This window comes from Scyliorhinus canicula, chromosome 5, assembly GCF_902713615.1.
Source record: "Scyliorhinus canicula chromosome 5, sScyCan1.1, whole genome shotgun sequence".
Taxonomy (NCBI): domain Eukaryota; kingdom Metazoa; phylum Chordata; class Chondrichthyes; order Carcharhiniformes; family Scyliorhinidae; genus Scyliorhinus; species Scyliorhinus canicula.
Genome location: NC_052150.1, coordinates 144,929,041 through 144,952,102, shown reverse-complemented (window position 1 = coordinate 144,952,102; position 23,062 = coordinate 144,929,041). Strand labels below are relative to the sequence as shown.

Genomic DNA, 23,062 nt, shown 5'->3' with positions numbered 1-23,062 from the left:
TGGATGTCTGCATTGACCCGTTAATGCTTCAGTCCGGATTGGAATTCCTGGCTGAAAAATCGTCGAAGGGTTGGATCACAGAAATCCTCCGGTACAGTGTCAATGTGCGCAGCATCAATGCTGACTGGACAATCTGGGCCCAAGGCTCTAAATAAAAGCATCTTATTTCTTTCTCTGCTGCTTGTATAAATTATTCATAAGAGAGCTCATCTCAATATTTTAAATTGCATTTGCTTTCAAATAGAGCTTTATGTCCTAGTCTTTAGTATTCTTGAATTTGTTGACAGTGTAAATAATTTATATGTGCCCACATTATTTAGCTCTTTGCACTGTAAAGATAAATAGCAAGACAGATTTTTTTTCCACCAGGACTTTGATGGTCGTGGCAAGGTCGCATTTATTGCCTTTCCTTGAGAAGATTGTGCTGGGTCATGTGAATCTACTGCTGTCTGTAAAACAATGGTAGTCGTCTGGTACAATTCGGTTGTAAATTCGTGAATTTTAACCAGTTAAGTGACAGATTGGCAATGTATGTTTAAATGGGTGACAAAGTGTGCCAAAGAAGATGCTGTTCTTGCCATTTGTGGTGATGGAGATTATGGTGCTTGGGTAATTCTAGTATCCCGCACGGGCCTGACAGGGTGAAAATTTGTATCTTCCCCGTGGTCCTCGCGGAATATGAGCTTTGCCGCTAAGGGGCAGGGTATTCTATTAACTATTTTAAAAAAGGTCAGCTGGAAAAAGAACCCGGTAGGATCTACTGGCAGTGTACATATCGTTATTGCAAATAAACCTAGTTCTTTATTTTACTCAATGTGGGCTCACCTTGTCCTCATTGAAGTGATCTTTGAAGATTTCTTTATTTGTTCATTAGATGTGGGCATCACTGGCAAAATCAGTTGTCCCCAGTCCCAAATTGCCCTTGTAAAGGGGTGGTGCGTTGCCTTCTTGAACCACTGCAGCCCATGTGGCATAGGTACACCCACAATGCTTTTGTGAAGGGACTTCCAGATTGCTGACACAGTGGAGGCATCGCGATATAGCTCCAAGTCAGGATGCTGCGTGGTTAGGAGTAGAACTTGCAAGTGGTGGTGTTTTCATGCAACTGCTGCCCTTATCCGTCTAGGTGGCAGAGATTGTTGGTTTGGAACGTTGGTGGATGCGGTGCCAATCAAGTGGGCTGCTTTTTTTCTGAAGGCTGTTGAGCTTCTTGAGTGTTGTTAGAACTGTGCTCATTCAGGCAAATGGAGAGCATTCCTTCACACTCATGACTTGTACTCAGCAATGACTGCCATTTAAGGTCAGGATAGGTTGTTAGACTTTTTCTTTTTCACATGGTCATTGCCTGGCACTATGTGACACTTATGCCATTTGCTACCTATCAGCCCAATGTTGTCCTCGTCTTCCTGCATGCAAATATGGATTGCTTCAGTATCTGAGGAATTGTGAATGAACACTGTGTAATCATCAGCAAATATCCCTCTTTCTGAGCTAATGTTGGAAGGAGGTTCATTGACGAAGCAGCTGAAGGTTGGGCAAACAACACAATGTTGAGGAAAGCTGACAACGATGTTGTGGGACTGAGATGATTGGTCTCCAACAAGCAAAACCATTTCTTTTCTGCTAGATATGACGACAACCAGTAAAGACTCTTCTCCCTGATTCCCATTGCTTTCAATTGGGTTCCTTGATCCTAAATCTGGTCAAATGCTGTTTTGATATCAAGGGCATACCTCTGGATTTCAGCTTCTGTTGTATATGTTTGGATCAAGACTATAATGAGGTCTGTAATTGAGTGGTGCTGGAACAAACCAAATTGAGCATCAGGGAACGGGCAATTGCTGTACATATAAGTACTGCTTAATAGCACCGTTGAGAACATCTCCGTCACTGTACTGATGATTGAGAATAAACTGATGTGTAGTGATTTGCTGATTGTGATTTTGCCTGCATTTTGTGGACAGGGCATACCTGGGCAATGTTCCACATTGGCCTCAGAATCCATGACCTCAAAAATGAAATTGGATATGAAAAAGTGCATATAATATTGTTGTCTGTCCCGGTTAGAATCAACACTTCTTTTAATCAACTTCAGAATTTTATACTGCACTTTAGGCCATTGGAAACTGACAAAAAGTGGTCATCCAGAGGACTGGACTAATGTTCTGAACACATGATTCCACCATGGTAACAAAAAATTAATCCATTAATGTCTTTTAAGTAAGGGAATCTGCTTTACTTCCTTTTACAACCAGGTTCGGAGGGATGATTCCTGTTTTTGGCCCACTCCTGAGTTGGTTATAACAGAATTTGAATTTAAAACGGAGGTGATATTGCCAATTTTATATATATTTAACTGTGGGTTAACAAGTAAAGGGTTGGTTTTATTGTTGAAACTCACTGAGGTAAAGATAAAGAAATTATTAAAATATACAAATATGTGCAACCACCCACAAAAGCAAAAACAACACATCCACGATCTTCCTTCCTGTAACCAAGCATGCAAAAAAGATAAAAACTCCAGAGTATCAGACCTGAAAAACGGTGGCCAAGTAACATTAGAAAAAAAAAGTCACTGATTGTCCAGAGGCTTGTTTACATCTGGGGAGCTTGTTAATGTTCCAAACTGATGTAACGTATTAGTAATTGTAAGGTTTTATTAGTTGTTGTAAGGTTTGTGGTAGGTTGTAATGTTTCACCTGAGAGTCGTTGAACTGGATGCAAAGGTGCAGATATTGTGATGCATCATGGAGGGGGTATGTTTTCCGGATGCTTTTCACAAGGGAGCATTCACAGCCCTTTGGATAGGATCCTCTGATTTGTTCAATAGTCAGTGGCAGGAGGGTGTGACTGTGAGTGAAGCAGGTATGGGGACCCAGAGGGTAGAAGTGGAAGAGCCTCCGTTTTTGCGTGTGTCCAACAGGTTTGAGGTTCTTGCAACTTATATGGATGAAAATAGTGGTTGCAGGATGGATGAACAAATTTACCACGGTACAGAAAGCCTTTCAAGTACAGGATAGGAATGTGGGATTGGAATTCCCGGTTCCTCAGTCACGTGTTTCTTGGCAACGCACCGTTCACTCGCAGCGGGGTTCTATCTTCCCGCCGTTTGTCAATGGAATTTCCCATTGAAACCAACCCAAGTTGTCGGGAAACCCACAGGTGGGGTTGCACTGCCAGCTGGAAAAGTGAATCGCAATAGCCAAATATTTCGACGGTCGGAGACAGTATAGTCGGTGGATAGACATAGTTCTCTGCAGCTGAGAGTGTGGGATTCCAGATGGCTGTGTTACCTGTCTGGTGAAAATGTTCGGGACATCTGTTTTCGGCTGGAGAGGAACTTGCAGTGGGAGGGGAAGGATTCACGTGGGTACCAATGACATAGGGAGAACTAGGAAAAAGGTTCTGCGGAGGAATTATGAGCAGCTAGGGGCTAAATTGGCAGAGTGTAAATCAGATTAGAGAGCTAAATGCGTGGCTCAAACTTTGGTGTAGGAATAATAAATTTCAATTCATGGTTGACTGGCAACAGTATTGGGGAAAGTGAGAGCTGAACCGTTGGGAAGGTCTTCACTTGAACTGTGCTGGGTCGAATGTCCTGACGAGTGATATAATTAGGATGCTAGAGTGGGGCTGATTTAGCTCAGTGGGCTAGACAGCTGGTTTGTGATGGAGAACAAGGCCAGCAGCACGGGTTCAATTCCCGTACCTGCTAAGAATTCTGAATTCTCCCTCTTGTGTACCCGAACAGGTGACAGAATGTGGCGAATAGGGGCTTTTCACAGTAACTTCATTGCAGTGTTAATGAAAGCCTACTTGTGACAATAAAGATTATTCATTTATTTAAACTAAATAGTGGGGCAAGGGATCCGGATAAAGTAAATAGAGAAGGCAATGTAAATAGAGAAGAGAAGAGAAATCATGATCAGAACATGGTAGAAAGGGACAGAGTTGACAAACCAAAGAGTGAACAAACAGATAATGCTAGAAGGTAGAGAAAATGAAAAAAGACTGAACTAATTGTTCTGTGTCTGAATGCATGTGCCATTTTAACAAAGCAGATAAATTGACAACCAAATAGAAATCAATATGTATGATCTGACACATGTCAGACACATGCCTGCAGGATGACAAAGACTGGATCATGAATATTCAAGGTAACGTGACATTTTGGAAGGACAGAAGTCTGGGGAAAGGTAAAAGGATAGCTCTGTTAATTAATTATTTTTTTTTTAAATTCATTTTTGTGGGATGTGAGCTTCACTGGCTCGGCCAGCATTTGTTGCCCATCCTTAATTGTCCTTGAAAAGGTGGAAGTAAGCTGCCTTCCCGAACTGCTTCAATCCATATGGTGTAGGTAAATCGACTATGCTATTAGGGAGTGAGTTCCAGGATTTTGAACAAGCGACAGTGAAGGAATGGTGATATATTTCCAAGTTGGGATGGTAATTAACTTGGAGGGGAACTCCCAGGTGGTGGTTTTCCCATGCTGTCCTTGTCTTTAAAAATGGTAGTGGTTATGGGCTTGGGAGGTGCTGCCTCAAGGAGCCTTGGTCAGTTCCTGCAGTACGTCTTGTAGATGGAACATACAGCTGCTACTGTGCATCGGTGGTGGGGGGATTTAATGTTTGTGAAAGAGATGCCAATCAAGCGGCTGCTTTGTCCTGATGGTGTCAAACTTTTTGAGTGTTGTTGGACCTTCACTCATGACATTGGTTCAATTAAGAGATCTGGAGATCAAGATGTAGAATCAATTTGGGCAGAGATCAGAAATAGTAAAGGTGAGAACTCATTTGTGAGAATGGTTGATAGCCCCACCCAAACAGTAACCTCATTGTAGAACGGGATGAGCTCATAGTGGTTTTAGGTCAATTTCCTGGAGCAGCATGTTTTGGCACCAACCAGAGAGAAAGCTATACTAGATCTTGTAATGTACAATAATGCAGGATTAATTAATGACTTCAGAGTGAAGGCACCCCTCGGTAGCAGTGATCATAATATGATTGAATTTTGCATTCAGTTTGAAGGAGGAGGAGTGGATCTCAGGCCAGTGTTTCAAACTTAAATGAGGGCAATTGTGAGAAAAGAAAGTCAGAGGTGGCTAAAGTGAACTAAGCAATTAGGTTAAGGGAAATTAATGTCAGTGGAGATGCAGTGGCAGACATTTAAGGAGCTTTTTCAGAATAGTCAGAAAAAAATACATTCCAATGGGAAAGGTAGACTGTTAAGGGAAGGACATACCATTTGTGGCTAAATAAAGCAGTTAAAGATGGTATCAAATTGAAGGAAAAGGTGTATTATTCTGCAAAGATGTGCCAGGTCAGAAGACTGGACAGAATATAAAGAACAACAAAGAATAACTAAAAGATATATAAGGTAAAAATTAGCATGTGAGAGAAAGCTAGCTGGAAACATAAGAGCAGATAGTAAGAGCCTCTAAAGGTACATAAAAAGAAAAAGCGTAAGCAAAATGAATGTTGGCCCTTTAGAGAGTGAGAATGGGAATTAATAATGGAAAATACAGGAATGGCAGGTGAACTAAACAGATATTCTGGGTAGGATTCTCCAGCCCTTCCCACTGGTGAGATCTTTTGGTTCGGCGACAGTCGGCCCCCGCCGTGGGCTCCCCAACAGCGCACTGGCAAGAACTGTAAATTGCCATTGGTTTTGGTGGGACTGGAAGATTCCGCTGGTGGCTGATAGTGAACAGCCTCTGCTGTGGGATTGAGAATTCACCCTTTGTGGATGACACAACTAACTCCCCAGGAATGATAATGAAATGAGATGAAGCTGGGTTGAGCTCCGTTGCGTCAGCTGGCTCTGCTGGTTCTGGTGCCTCCCCGCTGTCTGCACCGTTGTGTTGACATCCTCTGTGATGCTCCTCAGTGCTTGAGACATGCACCGGAGAGTCTCAGCAATGTTCACCTACATCTGGCACATGATGTTGATGCAATTAGCATAGTCGACACTGACTGAGTCACGCCTTGGATACCACCACTCGTGATGCTGCCCTCGTGCTGCAGGCTTTCCACTGCAGTCGCCACCCGAGCAACGTTGGCCTCGGTGAAATGCATTTCCGGCGCCATCTGCTGCTTGTGTAGCCTTTGTGATTCCTCCAATTGGCTATGCACTCGCTGGAGTGTTACTGACATCCCTTCCTGAATATCACGTCCGGGCCCTAGCATCTGTATCAGCTCCAGGAAAACCTTGAACCTTGCCCAGAGGCTTGACAACTGACTGAGACTCAGATGAGTCTTGAGATCCAGCAGACCTCTGACTGCTGACTCCCTCGGCTACTGCTGCCTTCACCTAATGTGCATCAGCAGCTGTGTGGTGCTCCAGAAGCTCATCGCCCTTTGAGGTGTGTCTCTGCGCTGGTGATGGTGGGGATGAAATCTGTGATGCCTCGATGGTGGTCTCCGAGGTGTTCTCTTGGTGGGGGGGCTGAGGGCGGTGGGGTGGACTGTTGTCTCCCGGGTGGCCAGGGCGCACCAGATGGAGATTCTGTGAGAGAATGGAAGCTATTGGGATTGAGGGCAAACAAGTCCTCACAGCTTGATGGCTTACATCCAAGGGTCTTAAAAGAAGTGGCAGTGGAAATAGTGGATCCATTGGTTATAATATTCCAAAGTTCCCTGGGTGCGGGAAAGATTCCAGCGGATTGGAAAAATGCGAATGTAACGGCCTTAGTCAAAAAGGGAGGGAGGCAGAAAGTAGAAAACGATAGACCAATTAGTTTAACATCTGTTGGGAAATTGTCGGAATCTATTATTAAGGAAGTAATAACAGGACATTTCGAAAGTCAGAACGCAATCCATCAGAATCAGTATGGTTTTATGAATTTATTGACTAATTTACCAGAATTCTTTGAAGATGTAACAACCAGGGTCCCAGGTTGGATTCCCGGCTTGGATCACTGTCTGTGCAGAGTCTGCACGTTCTCCCCGTGTGTGCGTGGGTGCTCCGGTTTCCTCCCACAGTCCAAAGATGTGCAGGTTAGGTGGATTGGCCATTATAAATTGCCCTTAGTGTCCAAAATTGCCCTTAGTGTTGGGTGGGGTTACTGGGTTATGGGGATAGGGTGCTCTTTTCAAGAGCCGGTGCAGACTCGATGGGCCGAATGGCCTCCTTCTGCACTGTAAATTCTATGAAATTCTATGATAATCACCCATGATCTTCTGGAATGGCAGAACAAGCTCGAGGGGTCGAATTTCTACTCCTGTTCCTGATTTGTATATTTGTACGGGGATATGTATCAGATACTGAAGAAATCCATGTCCATATACAGCATGACCCGAACATCATTCAACCTTCGCCTGATAAGTGGCAAGTGACACTCATGCCACACAAGGGATGACCATCTCCGACAGGATAGAATCTGCCATCGCCCCTTAATATTCAATTGCATTACCAGGCTGAACCCCCTCCCCCCTGCCTGCAATGCATCCTCACTCTCGTGCTATCAATATTGTTGATGTTACTTTTGACCAAAAATTGAACTGGACTAGCCATATGAATACTATGGCCACAAGAGCATCTCAGAGGCTCGGAATCCTTCGGCGAATAATTCACCTCCTGACTCCCAAAAGCCTGTCCACCATCTACACGACACAAGTCAGGATTGTGACGGAATGCTCTTCACTTACCTGGATGAGTGTGGCTCCAACAGCATTCAGGAAACACAATACCATTGATCGGTACCTACCTAAATGTTTATTTTCCCCCACCACCAATGCACAATGGCAGCAGCATACACCTTCAAAACCCGCAACCTCTAACAACTAGAAGGACAAGAGTAGCAGAAGCATGAGCACATCACCATCTACAAGTTCCCCTCCAGGCCACACACTACGCTGACTTGGGTCATAATCGAAGAATTCACTCCCGGACAGTACTGTGGTTGTACCTACAACATATGTACTGCAGCGGTTTAAGAATGCCACTCCCCACCATATTTTCAAGGGAAATTAAGGATGGGCGTCAAATGTGTAAAACTGTTAGCAAAGGGATAGGCTGTGACGTGAGTTGTTAGTCTCTGGAATTCACTGGACAACTTGGACCACTTTATCATTTACTTTGCGCAATCATCAATTCTCCATTAGTTTCTGCACTGGTTTTCAGAATTGCAGTCTCTCAAGATTGCGCCAGAGCAGACTGACTTCTAAGCCCTTACATACAGGAAGTAGACAATATGGCAACCAATTCGAGTAAAGCAGCAGGGGTTGATGGGATTCACCCAGAATCCCTGAAGATTATACAGCAAAGGAAGTACTAGCAAAGCTGTTGACCAACATCCAGAGCACAGGCACCTTTCCAAACATCTGGCACCAATCCAAGATGGTGGCCATTGTCAAACCTCTTGACGACCCATGCGGTGATTGTCCCATTTCTTTGCTCTCAATAACATAAATGGTCCTGAAACAACACCTGCTACCTGGAAACAGCAAACCCACCCTCGCCAAAAGACAGGTTTTTGCACAGGCCATAATCACTTGGAGCAGATCGTGAAATTCACCTCACAAATTGAGGCTGGTTTCCAGTGCATATGACAATGCGGTGCACAGGCATGCTGCTGTTGTTCTCCAAAATCACCTGATCTGCAAAATCTCTACAGCTAATCAACCGCATAATCAGCAACCATCAGTTCTGTATACACTTCTGAGATCAAATAAGTCACCCCTCATAACCACACACAACGGGGTACTAAAGGGATCAGTCCTTGCACTAGCTCAGTTAATATATATATCAGTGACCTCCCTCTCACAAAATCATAGCTATTCCAAAGTGCTGATGACTTGGCTCTGGCTTTCCCACTAACGAACATTGGAACATCGAGAAAACACTCACTGAAGATCCATGCTCTCTGGAAGCCTACTTCAGAAAATGGAGACTTCGACAAAACACTACCAGCATTGGCATTTCAGTCTTCCACCTGAACAACTCATAGGTCAAGACAGTGTTTCATTCCACTTCAGCTTATTCACTCAAAACTGAATGCCAAAATATCATGGCATCGCTCTTGACCATACATTGACCTATGGTCAGAGCACCAGAGCCAAGATGAGACGGAATCTCATGTGGCAGGTACCACTTGGAGCTGCAGAGCCAACAGACTATGCATTTCCTGGTTCACCCAACAGCTGAGTATTGCTGCTCAACCTGGCTCAGGAGCCACCATACAAACATGGTAGATAGCTACTTCTGGAAAGCTATGTGGATTACTTCTGGAATGTTAGAGACCAGCACAGATCGAGTGGCTGCCTCGACTAGCACATATTTAATGACTTGATGTCCGCAGGGAAAACATCTTCTTCGATGAACACCACCAGCTGGCAGCTAACAAAGCAGTCCCTTTCACAAAAAGCCTCAAAAAAATCCACGCATTCATCTGAAATCCTATAGGATCAACAGCAGCACACTCCACACCCTACAAACAGTGTCATATCTTGATGGCACACCTCCTGAATGACTGCAAACATCACTAACCACAACCTGGTGGCTGACCTGAGTGGTGAAGTCACAGATTTCAAACTTTTGTGGAAAATCTGGACAACCCTTCATCACTCGAGGACCAGCGAAGATGTGACCACTTGCTCCAAAAATTGAATATGAGAACCAGCTCAAATTGTGACCATGGCCATGCAAGTCAGACTATTGACCGCAGACTGACCTTCTGCCCTGAGAGATCTAATGGCATTACAAACATTCACACTGCATCAGGTGAAATTGTTGAGTAGATTGTTAACCTCAACATTGAACGGTAACTATTTCCCCAACAATGTGAATAAAGGAAATTTAAGGGCTTGCTGGATTTGCACATGAATTGCCCTTTATATGAAGTTTAATTTTGTAATTAACAGTGTAAATGCCTTTGTAATAATAGGATGATTGTTAATGCAATGCTAATCTGACCCAGAATGGGAACAATGTAAAGTGTTCAAACTCATTCCTGCATGTAATCAATTGTTGTTAGTGACTTGATAAATATCAAATCTGTCTTTATTTGTCTTACCTTTTCTTCTGTCCCTTGTTTCTCTTTTAATCTAACCTTTCTTTTCATCTCTGTATTTTTGTTGCACCTGACTTGGCTCTAATTCACTCACTCAAACTGACTCACTTCATCTGTCAATCTTGTTTTTATCTCAACCGTTCAATCTCATTGGCTAGGGAGCAAGAAACACGGCTGTTAAGGGATGTAAAGAAATGTGTGAATATCATATTTAAATAAGAATGGTCTGTTAAAAAATAATAGATAAGTGTAATATTTAACAGTGATATCAATATGTTCTGCTGCTGATGTTTGTGGTATATTATATATCTATAAAATAGATGTACGTTTTGAATGGAAACTTATTTGTCTTCCAGAAATAATTCTTGATGAAATTGCATTGATATTGACATTATTTTTCCCCCACTGTGTAGGTGCTGGTGGCTGGTCTCCTCTGGATTCTGATCATTACCAATGGTTGCAGATGGACTTTGGAAACAGGAAACAAGTCACAGCTGTAGCAACCCAAGGCAGGTACAGCAGCTCAGACTGGGTGACACAGTACAGACTACTTTACAGTGATAAAGGGCGGAACTGGAAACCATACCATCAGGATGGCAACATCTGGGTAGGTACTAACTGCAGTTACTGCTTTAGTTTCCAAACAGCAAACAACACCTTCTTAAGCTAAGGTGCAGTGGAAAATATTGAGATGTGTGTGATTTTAATTCAGGTGTTCTTGAAGAATTATATTAGTCAGGAATTTATTATAACAAGCCACAGCAGCATCCATGCAAACAATTGGATTTATTTTACGCATTAAGCACGTGTACCAACAACATTTTTGCAAATCGAAAGTAATTTTTTGATCCTGATTAATACACATGCTAAAGAATTAGTGACATAAATATGTTCAAAAAAGTGAATATTGTAAAATTTATGAGCAGGAGATCATGATTGTGGGTGGATGAATTTTGAGCATACTGCACAAGGAGGACGTTGCGTTAACGACTGGGAAAATAAAGTAACTGGCATTCAAGTCTGTTGTACACAGTATAAATTCTATGATTGGATCCTACCATAGGCAAAATTTATTTTTCCATACCATCGTTTTATCAATATGTATTCTTAAAAGAACTGAAAAAAGTATCATATTCTGATGCACATTTATTATGTTTTTTAAAATGCAATTTTTGTGTATATTACTATTCTGTACCATGATACAGTTAAATCGTAGTCTTGTAACCCCCCCCCCCCCCAAACGATTATTATGAAATAAGTGCAAGTTTCCCCTCTCCCCTTCCTTCCCATCCCAAGAGTAGTTGGTGTGTGGAAATGTGGAACAATTGTAGGAATAGCAATTAAAGCTGCGTGAACACAGGGTAAATATCTTGTTGAAAATAGAACTGATGGTGGCAGAGATGTTCAAATGCTCCACAGGATATAATGGTCCTACTGTGCAGTATCAGGGTGGATGCTGTCTGTGATAGGCAAGTAACCAGCATTGAATAGAATATTCTTGCGTTTTAGAGTTTAATTGTATTTACCGATCTGTACAATGTTCTATGTGGAGACATTTAGAGTGGGTCGTAGTTAAATCTCATGATAAATGAGATGATTCATGCCGTTTCTATTTCCATTTCATTTTACATCTGAAATCTGGTGGAAATCAAAGTACAAAGTATAAACTCGTGACCCAGGTGTCCCATCCTTTCACTGTTAGACTCAAATCTAACTCAGCCTCATGGGAGGAATGGCTGCCTGCTGTATGGGTCTCACAGGAAATTTATCAAGTCAAATGTGGCCCTTACTCGAGTAGATGTAAATGCACAACTCTGGGTTTACACAATTTGACACTAAATCGGAACTCTTATTCAGTGGGGTCATGAAGATGCCATGTGTAAAAAGTGGAATAGAATCAGCTGCTCCTCTCTAAGGCCATGATTAAATCATACCTTTTGGCAGATGAAAGAGAGTTTCTTCTGTATATACTTGTTTATACTTGTTTATACTTGGCTCAAGAGTACTCGATGCTGAGACAAAAAAATTAAAAAGGTTCAAGGGAGTGGCTCTTCATTATCTTCCGAAATATAATTAAACATTATTGGTTGGTATGAGCAGCATTTGCTGCCCATACCAACGACGCTGATATCACAAGAAGGAATAAAAGAAAGGACTCATATGAGTCTCGGGAATCTCATGAATTGAAAAAAACTAATTTCCCTTGTGAAATGTTCTGTTAACCTATCCAGGAACGAGAATGCCCCATGCTTTACTCCTCATCTTAGCTGCTATTAATTGTGATTGCTCCAATTGGTCTCAACTCCTATGGGTAAAATCAGACAAGATTGTCAGTTCTGCTGACTGTTCAGTGACTTGTGCACGTGCAGACATCAGGTGTGGACACGATTAGGCTTAGCTGTTATGGGGCTTGCAGTCGAATACTCATCAAAGGATTTCCCATGGATATTAACTACCTGGATGAGTTATCGGAAGATTACTGGTATCTATGGAACAATGTCCTAGGAAGCTGTTAACACCTTTCGGAGATGGGAAGAGTGGCAAGAGGATTTAAAATTAAAATAGAGAAAGACAACTTATGGAACTTTGGTGAAAAATCTTTGTTTACTAGAAGTTAAACAGTTAAGTTAAAATGATGGATGAGGGAAAACCGGAAGTAGTTTTGGAATTCAATTGCTATTCACACAACTGAAAAGCTCACCTGACAGCTGTTTGAGTAGAGCTGACTGTATTTCTTGAGTGGAAGATGGTAAATTGGGTTGCTGTCTTATTCCAGTCTTCACTGGTGCATAGAAATGTTCCCAAGACATGTTGACTGCTTCCTTCTCATCCTCATTTTCTTACTGGGCTTATTTCAGTAAAATGACAAAATAAGAAAAAGATATAGGTTCAATTTATGTGCAAACTCAGTACATCACGAAAGACTCCTGTAACACTTTGTCTATGTATGGATTGTGAAGTTATTGTTTTAACCATTGGAAACGGACAAAATAAATAACTCAGTAGATTAAAGTGGATTGCACCAGGATTTCTGAAGAATATTAAACTCATTGTTATTTTTAATATAATTCTGTTGATTTTATTCCAAGAAATTGTTTCAAAATAATAATCCCGGAAACACAGAGCGGTTTTTCCAGTGTTCCCTGTTTTTTTAGGATTTTCTGGCAAGCCATGTATAAAGGGTGGAACCTCTTCCAATCACTACAAGGCAGAGGTTGTGATCAGGAAGAGGTGGAGGGTCCCAAACTCAGAAGTCTCAACTACTTTTGTAGGTCTCGCTACTGTGCTGGAAGCTGGTGTGTCAAGTGAGATGAAATTTACTGGCTACCAGATGGGCTGATGTCGGCCTGACTTAGGATGTAGTGTGTTTAGGCGAAGCAACAAAGGTACATTTTAAAAATGTTTACTTGGTTACCTTACACAAGGGCATAGAGAGGCATTGTTGGGGCCTGGGGAATGACCTCGGAAGCTGCCTGTGCTGTTAAATGGGGTAATTGGGGGATGTAAATTGGTGCCCAGCTGGAAAGATGTCAAGGCATTGGAGAGAGTGCACAAAAGATTTGCAAGAATAGTTCAAAGGATGGGGGACTTCAGCTACCAGGATAGATTTGAGAAGTTGGGTCCATTCTCCTCAGAGAAGAGAAGGTGGCGAGGCAATTTGATAGATGTATCCAAAAATTATGAGGATCTGGATAGATCACACAGGAAGAAGCCCCTTTGGGAGAAGAGATCAAGAACCAGAGGACACTGAATTAAGGTGAATGGCTAAAGAATTAAAGGTGACCTGAAGAAAAGTTTTTTTTAATGCAGCAAGTGATGAGGATCTTGAATGTACTGCCTGAGTGTGTTGTGGCGCCAGAGGCAATTGTTGCTTTTGAGAAATGATTGGATAGTTATCTGATGATAAGGATTTGCAGGACTGCAAGGAAAAGGCGGATGAATGGGATTATCTGAATTGTTCCTGCAGTGAGCCAGCATGAACACGACGGGCAAAGTTGCCGCCTTCTGTGCTGTAACCATTTTACCCTATCCTCATGATATTGGTCCATGTTGGGAAAATGTATCACAAGAATAGGCAGTCACCCAAGGGATCGAGAAGTCACTGTGGAGCTCATAAAATCAATGGATCACACTGTGAAAATCATCAGACACCTCCATTATTGTGGAGCTTCAGGGACTCTGAAAATCAACACTCCGAATTATTGTATCACTGTTGCAGGCTCACTTTATTTTTTCATCCAAGTTGTGAATAAAGCCAATTGACAACTCTCAAATGGATGTTGTCTGTGTGGTTTGCTGTCCTAGTTTAGGATGCAGCTTTTCCCAAAGGAGCACCAAATACGGCTTGTAACTAATGGAACTGTGTTGCCAAAAATAAAAATGAATTGATAACTAAAACAAAACTGTTAAATCTTTTATACTTAATGTAGTTTATGCGACACACAAAATATTTTGCTCCGACAACATAAAGAATTTAATGGGTGGCTTCAATATAGATTTGTCAGCATAACTATTTTTTTAAGCCTTCTTCAACCACTGCAGCCCCTCCAGAGAGTAGTGAGGCAGCTATTCTGATGTAAGGGGCTCTTTCCTGCTCCCATTTTCATTGGGCAGTATCGGCTATGGAAGTGAAAAATCTCACGAGATGCCAAAATCATGTTTACAAAGACAAATGATTGACCCCGCCAATGACGTAATGGGAATACCAATGTTCAATGTCGGGAATCCCATTACAATAAATTTGAATCTGATTATCAGGCTTCTACACGTGATAACCACCCTTCCCCCCCTCCCCCACTTCCCTCCCCACCCCCGCCTCCTTCATTAGCTATTTGCATCAATATGAGGGCACGTGGATGTGAATACGACAGGGATCACTTGGCGTGGACCTGGTGGGCAGAACCCGCCAGAGGAACTCAAATGAGTGCATCGCTCAGAGAGGTACATTGTAGGGAGCAATTTCAAACAATATGGCTTGACCATTTGTTCTTATTATTTTGAAGATTAATTGCCAGTCACCAGTTCTGTGCACCTGTCCATGTTGTTCGTTGATGACTCAAATGAACTTTGGCAAGTTGACAGTTAAGACCGCTGAGACATGGGCTTAACAATAAGGATGACTAGCATTTGTACCAAAGATAGGAAACAAGCATGAGAAAAAATATGGATGCCAGGGCAAAGAAAGTGGGTCAAAGAGATGGTTTTAAGGGCAGTCAAAAAGTGAAGAGGTGTAGGGTTCAGGGAAGAAAGTCCAGAGTATGGGATATGAGTGGATGTAGGCACATGCAGTAATGGTGGAATAAGCGTGGTGTACATCAGATTGGAGACAGACAAAAGATACGTTGGCAAAGTAGCACAGTGGTTAGCACTGTGGCTTCACAGCGTCAGAGTCCCAGATTCGATTCCCGGCTGGGTCACTGTCTGTGCGGAGTCTGCACGCTATCTCTGCATCTGCGTGGGTTTCCTCCGGGTGCTCTGGCTTCCTCCGACAAGTCACGAAAGATGCGCCAGAATGTGGCGACTAAGGGCTTTTCACAGTAACTTCATTCAGTGTTAATGTAAGCCTACTTGTGACAATAAAGATTATTATTATTATAACGTTGGGGAGGTTACAGAATGGAGCGAATTAAATAGCCTGTTGCGACTTTTCAACTTAGAGTCGATGGACAGAACATTCCCATTATTTGTTAAGAGTGCCAGGCTTTTACTAAATACCGGTGCATGTGACTCCAGATCCACAGCTTAATATTTTAACTGCATAGAAGCAGTGGAGGGGCCAGAAAGGTGGTAGCTATGTGTCATCTGGAAGCTGACCACATGCCTAAATAACATTGCCAAAAGACGGCATTTGGCAGATGAAGAAGACTGGGTCAGGATGGATCCTTGGTGGATCCTTCAATTCATAGGTGTGATAATAAGGAAACAAAACAATTGCTGAGGGATGCTGTGGCTACATTTGGATAGATAACAAAGGAAAAACAAGTGAGAGCATATCCACCAGGCTGGATCATAGAGGAAAAGCTTTCAGAACGGGTAAACAGAGAATGTGCATCATGATAAGAGTACAAATTAGTGGTGTGAGAGGGTCAGGAACCTGATTGGATGGATTCAAACAAAGGTTGCAAATGAATTGGGGATAGATCTGGCGGTGAAAGCACATTCAAAGATAGAGAGACTGAGGATTTATTTTCAATACTGGGGACAATGAAAGTTGTTTTCAGACAGAGGAGAACATTACCTGAGGAACGGGATTAATTTACGACATCAGCCAGATAAAGTTAGGAATGCAAGTTTGGGTAGGGCAGGGGACACTGGAGAGAAATTTGTGACCTCAGGATTAGGATGGAGTGAAACCTGGGGGGTAAGAGGGGGGGAGGGGGTGCACTGAGTGGTGCAGAGAGGGTGAGAGCCGCAGGGCTAAATGGATAATTTTTATTTTGCTGAACAAGAAGTTCAAGAATTCTTTGCACTCATTTAAAGATGGGGATGGAGGTGGCGGGAAAGGGATTCAATGCTGTGACTGAAGCAGAGGCATTCACAGAAATGTGCATTCACAGAAATGTTGGGCATGATTCAGCGGCCTCGTCATGTCCGACTTGGTGTAAGGACAGGACCGTGGAATCTCACAAGAGGTCTCTCGCAAGATTTACAATGCTTGAAATGTCTCGTGACGATCAAAGGAATCTTGCGAAACGTCGCGATCCTGATCCCGCCCCCACTGGGCACGGTCCAGATCAGCATATTTAAATGAACCAGATTCATCCGGCGTCCCGGCTCCCCGGCTCAGATGGGCTTGCCTGTGCGACCTCACTGGGACGCCATTTAGTACTGACCCACGCAAACGTGGACCAGGTGTAATGGCACTTGGGGGGAGGGGTGTCTCCCAGGCCATGGGAGACCCCTGGGGGGAAGGAACAGGGTAGGGTGGCACCTTGGCTCTCCTTCTGGCACCTGGGCACCTTGGCATTGCAGTCCGGCACCTCGATCTGTAAGAAGCTCAAGCTCGTCAGCAGGAAATCTCTCTAAGCATGGCCTCGGTGGCCAATAAACACGCAATTGAATAGCGAGATGTTTCTCGGCGCTGCAGGCACGGAGCAACTCCCCAATAAATGCACCGCTCAGAGAACTTTAACTCAAATCTGCTGAATCATGCTGATTGGGCGGAATCTTCCTGGCCCACAAAGGTGGGTCAGGAGACATGGTGGGGTAGGGAAATTTGTTTAAAACCCATTTGCGTCATTGACTCAAGATGACCCCATCATGTGGTGAGTTTCCCAGATGCGCTTGCCACTGGAATTGATATATTGCTCCCTGAAGGTAGCAAGCAATTAACATAATTAAGGCTTCAATCAAGGGTAATTTTTTGACAGGACTGGACTGTCACAGCCTACTCTTTATCGGGAGCTGGGCAATTCCTTCACTTGTGGCCTCTTATTAGGAGGCTGATCAGCAGCGATCCAAAAAGTTCAAAATCATGGCTGCAGGCTTTCTTCTGGAGTTTAGAGTTGTTATATCTTTGAGTTTACAACGAAAAGGTATAGAGGTGCTCACACTCTGGATTCTTACAAACGCGGTGAGTTGTCTATGAGAATATGTTGCTCATTTAATATATGATGGAGAACTGAAGTCCGGGCAAACATTATGCTGACATCTGTACAGATCGCGTGACGCATTGCCAGCCACCGTGTATTCTCTAGTATATAACACCCCTCCCCCTTTACTTCTTTAGTGCAACAATGATGACTTAACGTTTTTACAACAGACCCACGTATGCATTATCTCTATTTGCATATATACAATTCAATTATCAGGTGGACGTTTATTAATTTTAGGCTATAGTCAATGTTCTGGAACCTGGCTATTTGAGATCTTGGATGTGTCCTCTTTTCCTTCTGTAGGTGATACCTTTTGGGAAGTTACTGCAGTGTCCATCTCTATAGGTATTGGGAAGTCCTCATAAAAAAATCTGAACTTGTCTCTGCGTGTTGCCTCTGTTCCAAATTATTGCAGTCTACATTGGCCAAGGGAAATAAGTCCTGAGAATTCTCTGCGATTTAACTTCATGAAGCTAGTAACTGATCTATATGAGGTTGCTTGTTGCTGTCATTTGACAATCTCTGAAGTGTTAGGTGGTTGTCACAAATCAAACTGTGCTCGCAGTTTCCACCTGAACAGCAGCATTGTTGGTGAACTCTCTGGTGTTGCATGTGCAGTGTTCCAATAATACATTAAGAATTTGTTTACTTTTCTTCCGATGTATCTTGATCCTTCGATGACTTGATGAAATGTTTCATTGATTGAATAGAACATTCGGCCAACCCATTTGTTGCAGGATGGTACGGAGCTGACTTTATGTGCTGTATGCAGTTCCATCTTAAGTATTCCTCAAACTCTTTCGAAGTAAACTGAGACCACTTACAACCTTTTTGCCACTTTAACGGCAAGAAAGTTTTTGAACTGTCGCTCTTCTTTACTGATGGTTGTCGTCGATTGTTTTTAAAAACCTTCAGCATAGGTGCCTTGCTTCATCTGATGTGTGTGAGAGTCTGGTCCCGTGAATCTTCTCCACTCTCGATGCTATCTCTACCATGGGAAGTACCACCTTTCAGTATTTAAGCCCCTTGTGGCACCACACTAGGTGTTGGAGGTTCTTTTTTTGGCTGAAGAAGCATTGGCTACTTGCAGTGCATCAGGTAGATGGCAGAAATTGCAACCACAGTGGTGGTGGTATGAGTATTGAATGTGGGTGAATCGAGCGATGGTAATGATATTCAATATTAAGGGGATGTGGTTTAGCTCTCTTTTGTTGTCGTCTGTCACTGGCTGGCACTCTTGTGAAATGGTAATAGTGCACCATATAAATCATTGTTAAGAAAATTTCAGAAAAGTCACTTCATGGCCATCAGTTCCTATTTGTTTGGTGGTTATTCAGATTAAGGTGATGCTGAATGGTTTACAAGTTCACAGAATCATGATTTCTTTGATGCATTATTTGAGATGTAATTTTCCCAGATTTAAAATAAAATTGGCAGCAGCATTTCAGAACGGTAAATGTATGTGCATGTCCTGAAATTGTTTTGCAACTAATTCAGCTTGGAAAATAACAGCTAAACTATAGTCCCTGAGGGGCTGGATCATTTCATTGAAGTGCTACAGGCTGAGACGTTAGTTTAAATTGCACGCTACAAACCATTTCTGTACCTGGAAGACAATATTGTGCAGAAATGTTTTCTGTCCATGTCGGCTATTTTTAGTAGTTTCCATGTCAAGTGTCCTGTCGATGCAAAAATGCAAAGCCTCAGATTAATGGAAAATCTGAAAGTGCCAGGAAAGGAGACACAAACATTTTAATATTTTTCAAAGTGATGAAAATTTCAGCCAGTTCAGTTACTTTCTGTCCCTCTCTACCTTCTAATGCACTGGCTTAGTGAGGAATTATGCATTTGCATTTTAAGTTTTCATGAGGATCCTTTCCTACCAGCTTGAAGTGAAAATTCATTTCCCTTGCTACGGTCAGACATATGGGAGGAGCTGAGAGTTTGATTACACAATTCTATTTGAATAAACACTTTCTATTGGATTTACGTGCATTCTCATTCGCAACAGGTCTAGATTTATTTTTTGAATATGAACGGCAGTTATTCAGAACTGATCAGGGAGCTGATCTGATGGATGGATTGAAGTTAGAAAATTGTCCTACATAAATGGAGTGATATGATGATTACATATTGTACACGGAGTAAAGTTTTCCTTCCCTAGGTTACATAGAGGCAGTGATCATATTTATGCTATGGAGGCAAGAAGGAATATTGGTACTTTTATGACGTTTGAAAGGATTTAATTTGTAATATGGCATATTGATTTGGATATTCAATTTTATGGAAATTGTCTTGCGGAAGGCCTAACATGTGGACCTATGTGGGAATTGCCCAGGAAGATTAAACTTCTAACGGACAATTCCCCTGCTCTGTGAGATCCTCAATGAATATCTCTGGCTCTAAGAATTCAGACAGTTCTGAGGTGTATTAGACAGATTAAAACCTGGTCTAACACGTGGGTTATTCCACATTTGACCTCGTAATCACCCTCTTCCCCCAATCCTCTGACCACCTAACTACCCTTTCCTGACCACGCAACTCCTTTCCTGACTAGGCGTGACTACATCCCTAATCTGACCTGACCCCATTACCCCACCAACAAGACAACGTATCCCAACCAGCAACCTGACCCAAACTTACCAATCCCCCCAACCTCACTGCCCACTCACCCACCTGCTCACTTAACCATCCTTCCCACCTATTCACTACACACACATACCAACAGACCCATCCCACCCACTTACACACTTACCCACTAACTCACCAATCCAACTACTAACCTATCTACCTTTCAACCTCACCCATATCCACTTCACACACATACCTATGCCCATACACCCACTTACCCACCTACCCATTCGCCCCACATACCAGCCTATCCACTTACCCCACACTTACCCACCTACTCACTTACCAGCCATACAAAGGTTTCCACTCCACCCACCTACTAACCAACTTACATACCACTTCACCTACATATCTACCTCGCCTAAATGCAGACCCATTTATCCACCTGTGCATCCAGCCAACCCATCTATCCATTTACCCACCTCACGCACCTATCCACGAATCCACCCCTTTCACCAAACTACGCACTGCCTCATTAACCCACCGTACGCACTGATCCACCTACCTACTTTTCCAATAACCCATCCACCCACCTCTCCATATAACCACCTCATCCACCTACATACCTCATCAACTTACCCACTTACAGACTAACCCACTTCCTGCTTCACCCACTTACAGACTAGCCCACTTCCCGCTTCACCCATATGTACCTATGAATTTAGCCACTAACCCACTGACTGACTAACCCATCTACTCACCTACCTGCCAATTCACCTCACCCACATCCGGTTACCACCTTCTCAGTTGTCCACCTACCCACTCCCCTACCGCCTACCATTCTCACCCACCTATCCATTTGCCAACTTATCTCAACCACTACGCATCCCACTCACTTTTCTTAGTGTTTCCTGTCTTACCTGAATTCACTCTGTTCTGAAAGTCTTTGCTGAGTAACTCTGCATTGTTCATATCAATGAAAGTTGGTGATGGAAGACCCCGGAAGAAATGTGCTGCAGCGTTGAATCGAGAAATTTATGGGTGGAATTTTCCGCTCCAGAGGCTAAGTGTGGTGGCGAGTAGGATTAATGGCAATTTTCCCCCTGATCAGCGGGTCAGATTCTCATATCCCATCTTCTTCTTGAAACCTTATCAATTATGAGCAGGCGAGCTGCTCGCTGAATCTATTTGCAGGTGGGCACTGATTCACCTGCCTGCCATCACCTGATGGGGTTGAAGTTCTTGGTGCCATATTTAAACACCAGCTGAACACACACATTATTCTCTGAAACCCAGCTTAATGGTTAGAAGTTCCAAAAGTATTCCAAGGTTTAGACATTGCTCCCTGGAGGCTTTAACTAAAGGTGTCTGCCAGTACCATGCAGTTCTTTTTCCCAGTGATGGATTCAGGAAGCCCACCAATCTCACCTTACTGGCCTGGGAAGTGGCAGTGAAGGTGGTCAACTCTACGGGCAACTGCGAAAGAAATGCCACCCAATGTGGGAAGAGAATGAATGATTTAATCTGCTCTGCCAGGATGTGAATCTTCTAAACATTCCAAACCCACAGCCAATGGCATCATGCAGTTAAAGCATCACATAGCTCAGGGATCTCACACAATAATGGTGGGGAGATGGCAGCATTGAAAGCCTATTCACAGCATCTCACCTATCAGCCTGCTCAAACAGCATCTTCAGCCCTTATTTGGGAGGCGGGGAGGGGAGGAGGGGTTGGGATGTCATTGGTGGTGGTGTGCCCAGCACAAGCAGCTGGCATGCATTCTTCCCAATCTCTGCTCCACTCCTTCTCATCCATGTGGCTTCATGAAAATTAAATTTGTCCACATGTTGTATTCCATCTGTCCATGAACTAAATCTATCTACTATCTCTTACAGGCAGCAATAGGCTCAGACAAATTAGCACAGGCCGCCTTGGAGGACGATGCTGATGGTCCATTTGAAAAAAGACTTGTCATGGCATTCACCTGCACCCTCCAACAGTCCAGAGACACCCACCCACCAGTGGGTCATTGATCTAGATTACTCTCAGTGTCACATTTTGGGGAGCACCTCACTAACACGTTTCCACAGCATACAGGGGCAGTGACAGTCCAGGGGCGAGATTCTCTCAGCCCGGGTCAGAGAATCGCCGGGACGGGTGCTAATCGGCGACACCACCCCGACGCCGGTCCGCCGATTCTCCGGAGAGCGGAGAATTGGCACCATTGGCGCTGGCGCAGTCGGCGCATCACTGGTCGGGGACCGCTCCACGCGATTCTCAGCCCAGGATGGGCCGAGAGGCCACGCAAAAAAAACCCGAGTTCCGCCAGCACTGTTCACACCTGGTCTTACCCAGCGGGACTTCAGTGTGAATGCATCTGGGGGCGGCCTGGTTGGGGGGGGGGGGGGGGGGGGGGGGGGGAGGGTGGTCCGACCCAGGGAGGGCCTCAGCTGTGGCCTGGCCCGCAATCGGGGCCTACCGATCGGCGGGCCAGCCTCTCGGGCTGGGGGCCTCTTTTGTTCCGCGCCGGCCACCTGTAGCCCGACACCATGTTGCATTGGGGCCGGCATGGAGAAGGGAGCCACCATGCATGCACGGCAATCGCGCCTGTCCCACTGCGCATGTGCGCATTGGCGCCTGTCTCACTGCGCATGCGCAGACCCGCGGCGCCTATCTGATGGTGGGATCGGCAACTGGAGCACCGTGGGTCGCTCCAGTGCCATGCTGGTCCCCTGTAGGGGTGAGAATCGCTGCTCCTGAGGCCATATTGACGCCGGCGAGAAATTCAACGGAAAAGCCTCAGGATCAGAGAATCCCGCCGCAGGTCTCTGGCATTCGGAGGACTGCCGGGGAACAGCCACCCACTGAGGCCGGATCAGAAGATGAG

The 23,062-nt window shown here is 43.8% G+C and overlaps 1 protein-coding gene across 1 annotated transcript in view; it reads left to right on the top strand.

Annotated features, from left to right (window-relative positions):
- cntnap2a (contactin associated protein 2a) overlaps window positions 1-23,062 on the top strand; it is a 2,445,269-nt gene that overhangs the window by 783,889 nt on the left and 1,638,318 nt on the right. Inside the window, exon 3 of the mRNA XM_038797786.1 lies at window positions 10,423-10,616. Within this exon, the coding sequence (XP_038653714.1) occupies window positions 10,423-10,616 (194 nt within the window). The remainder of the gene's footprint in view (window positions 1-10,422; window positions 10,617-23,062) is intronic.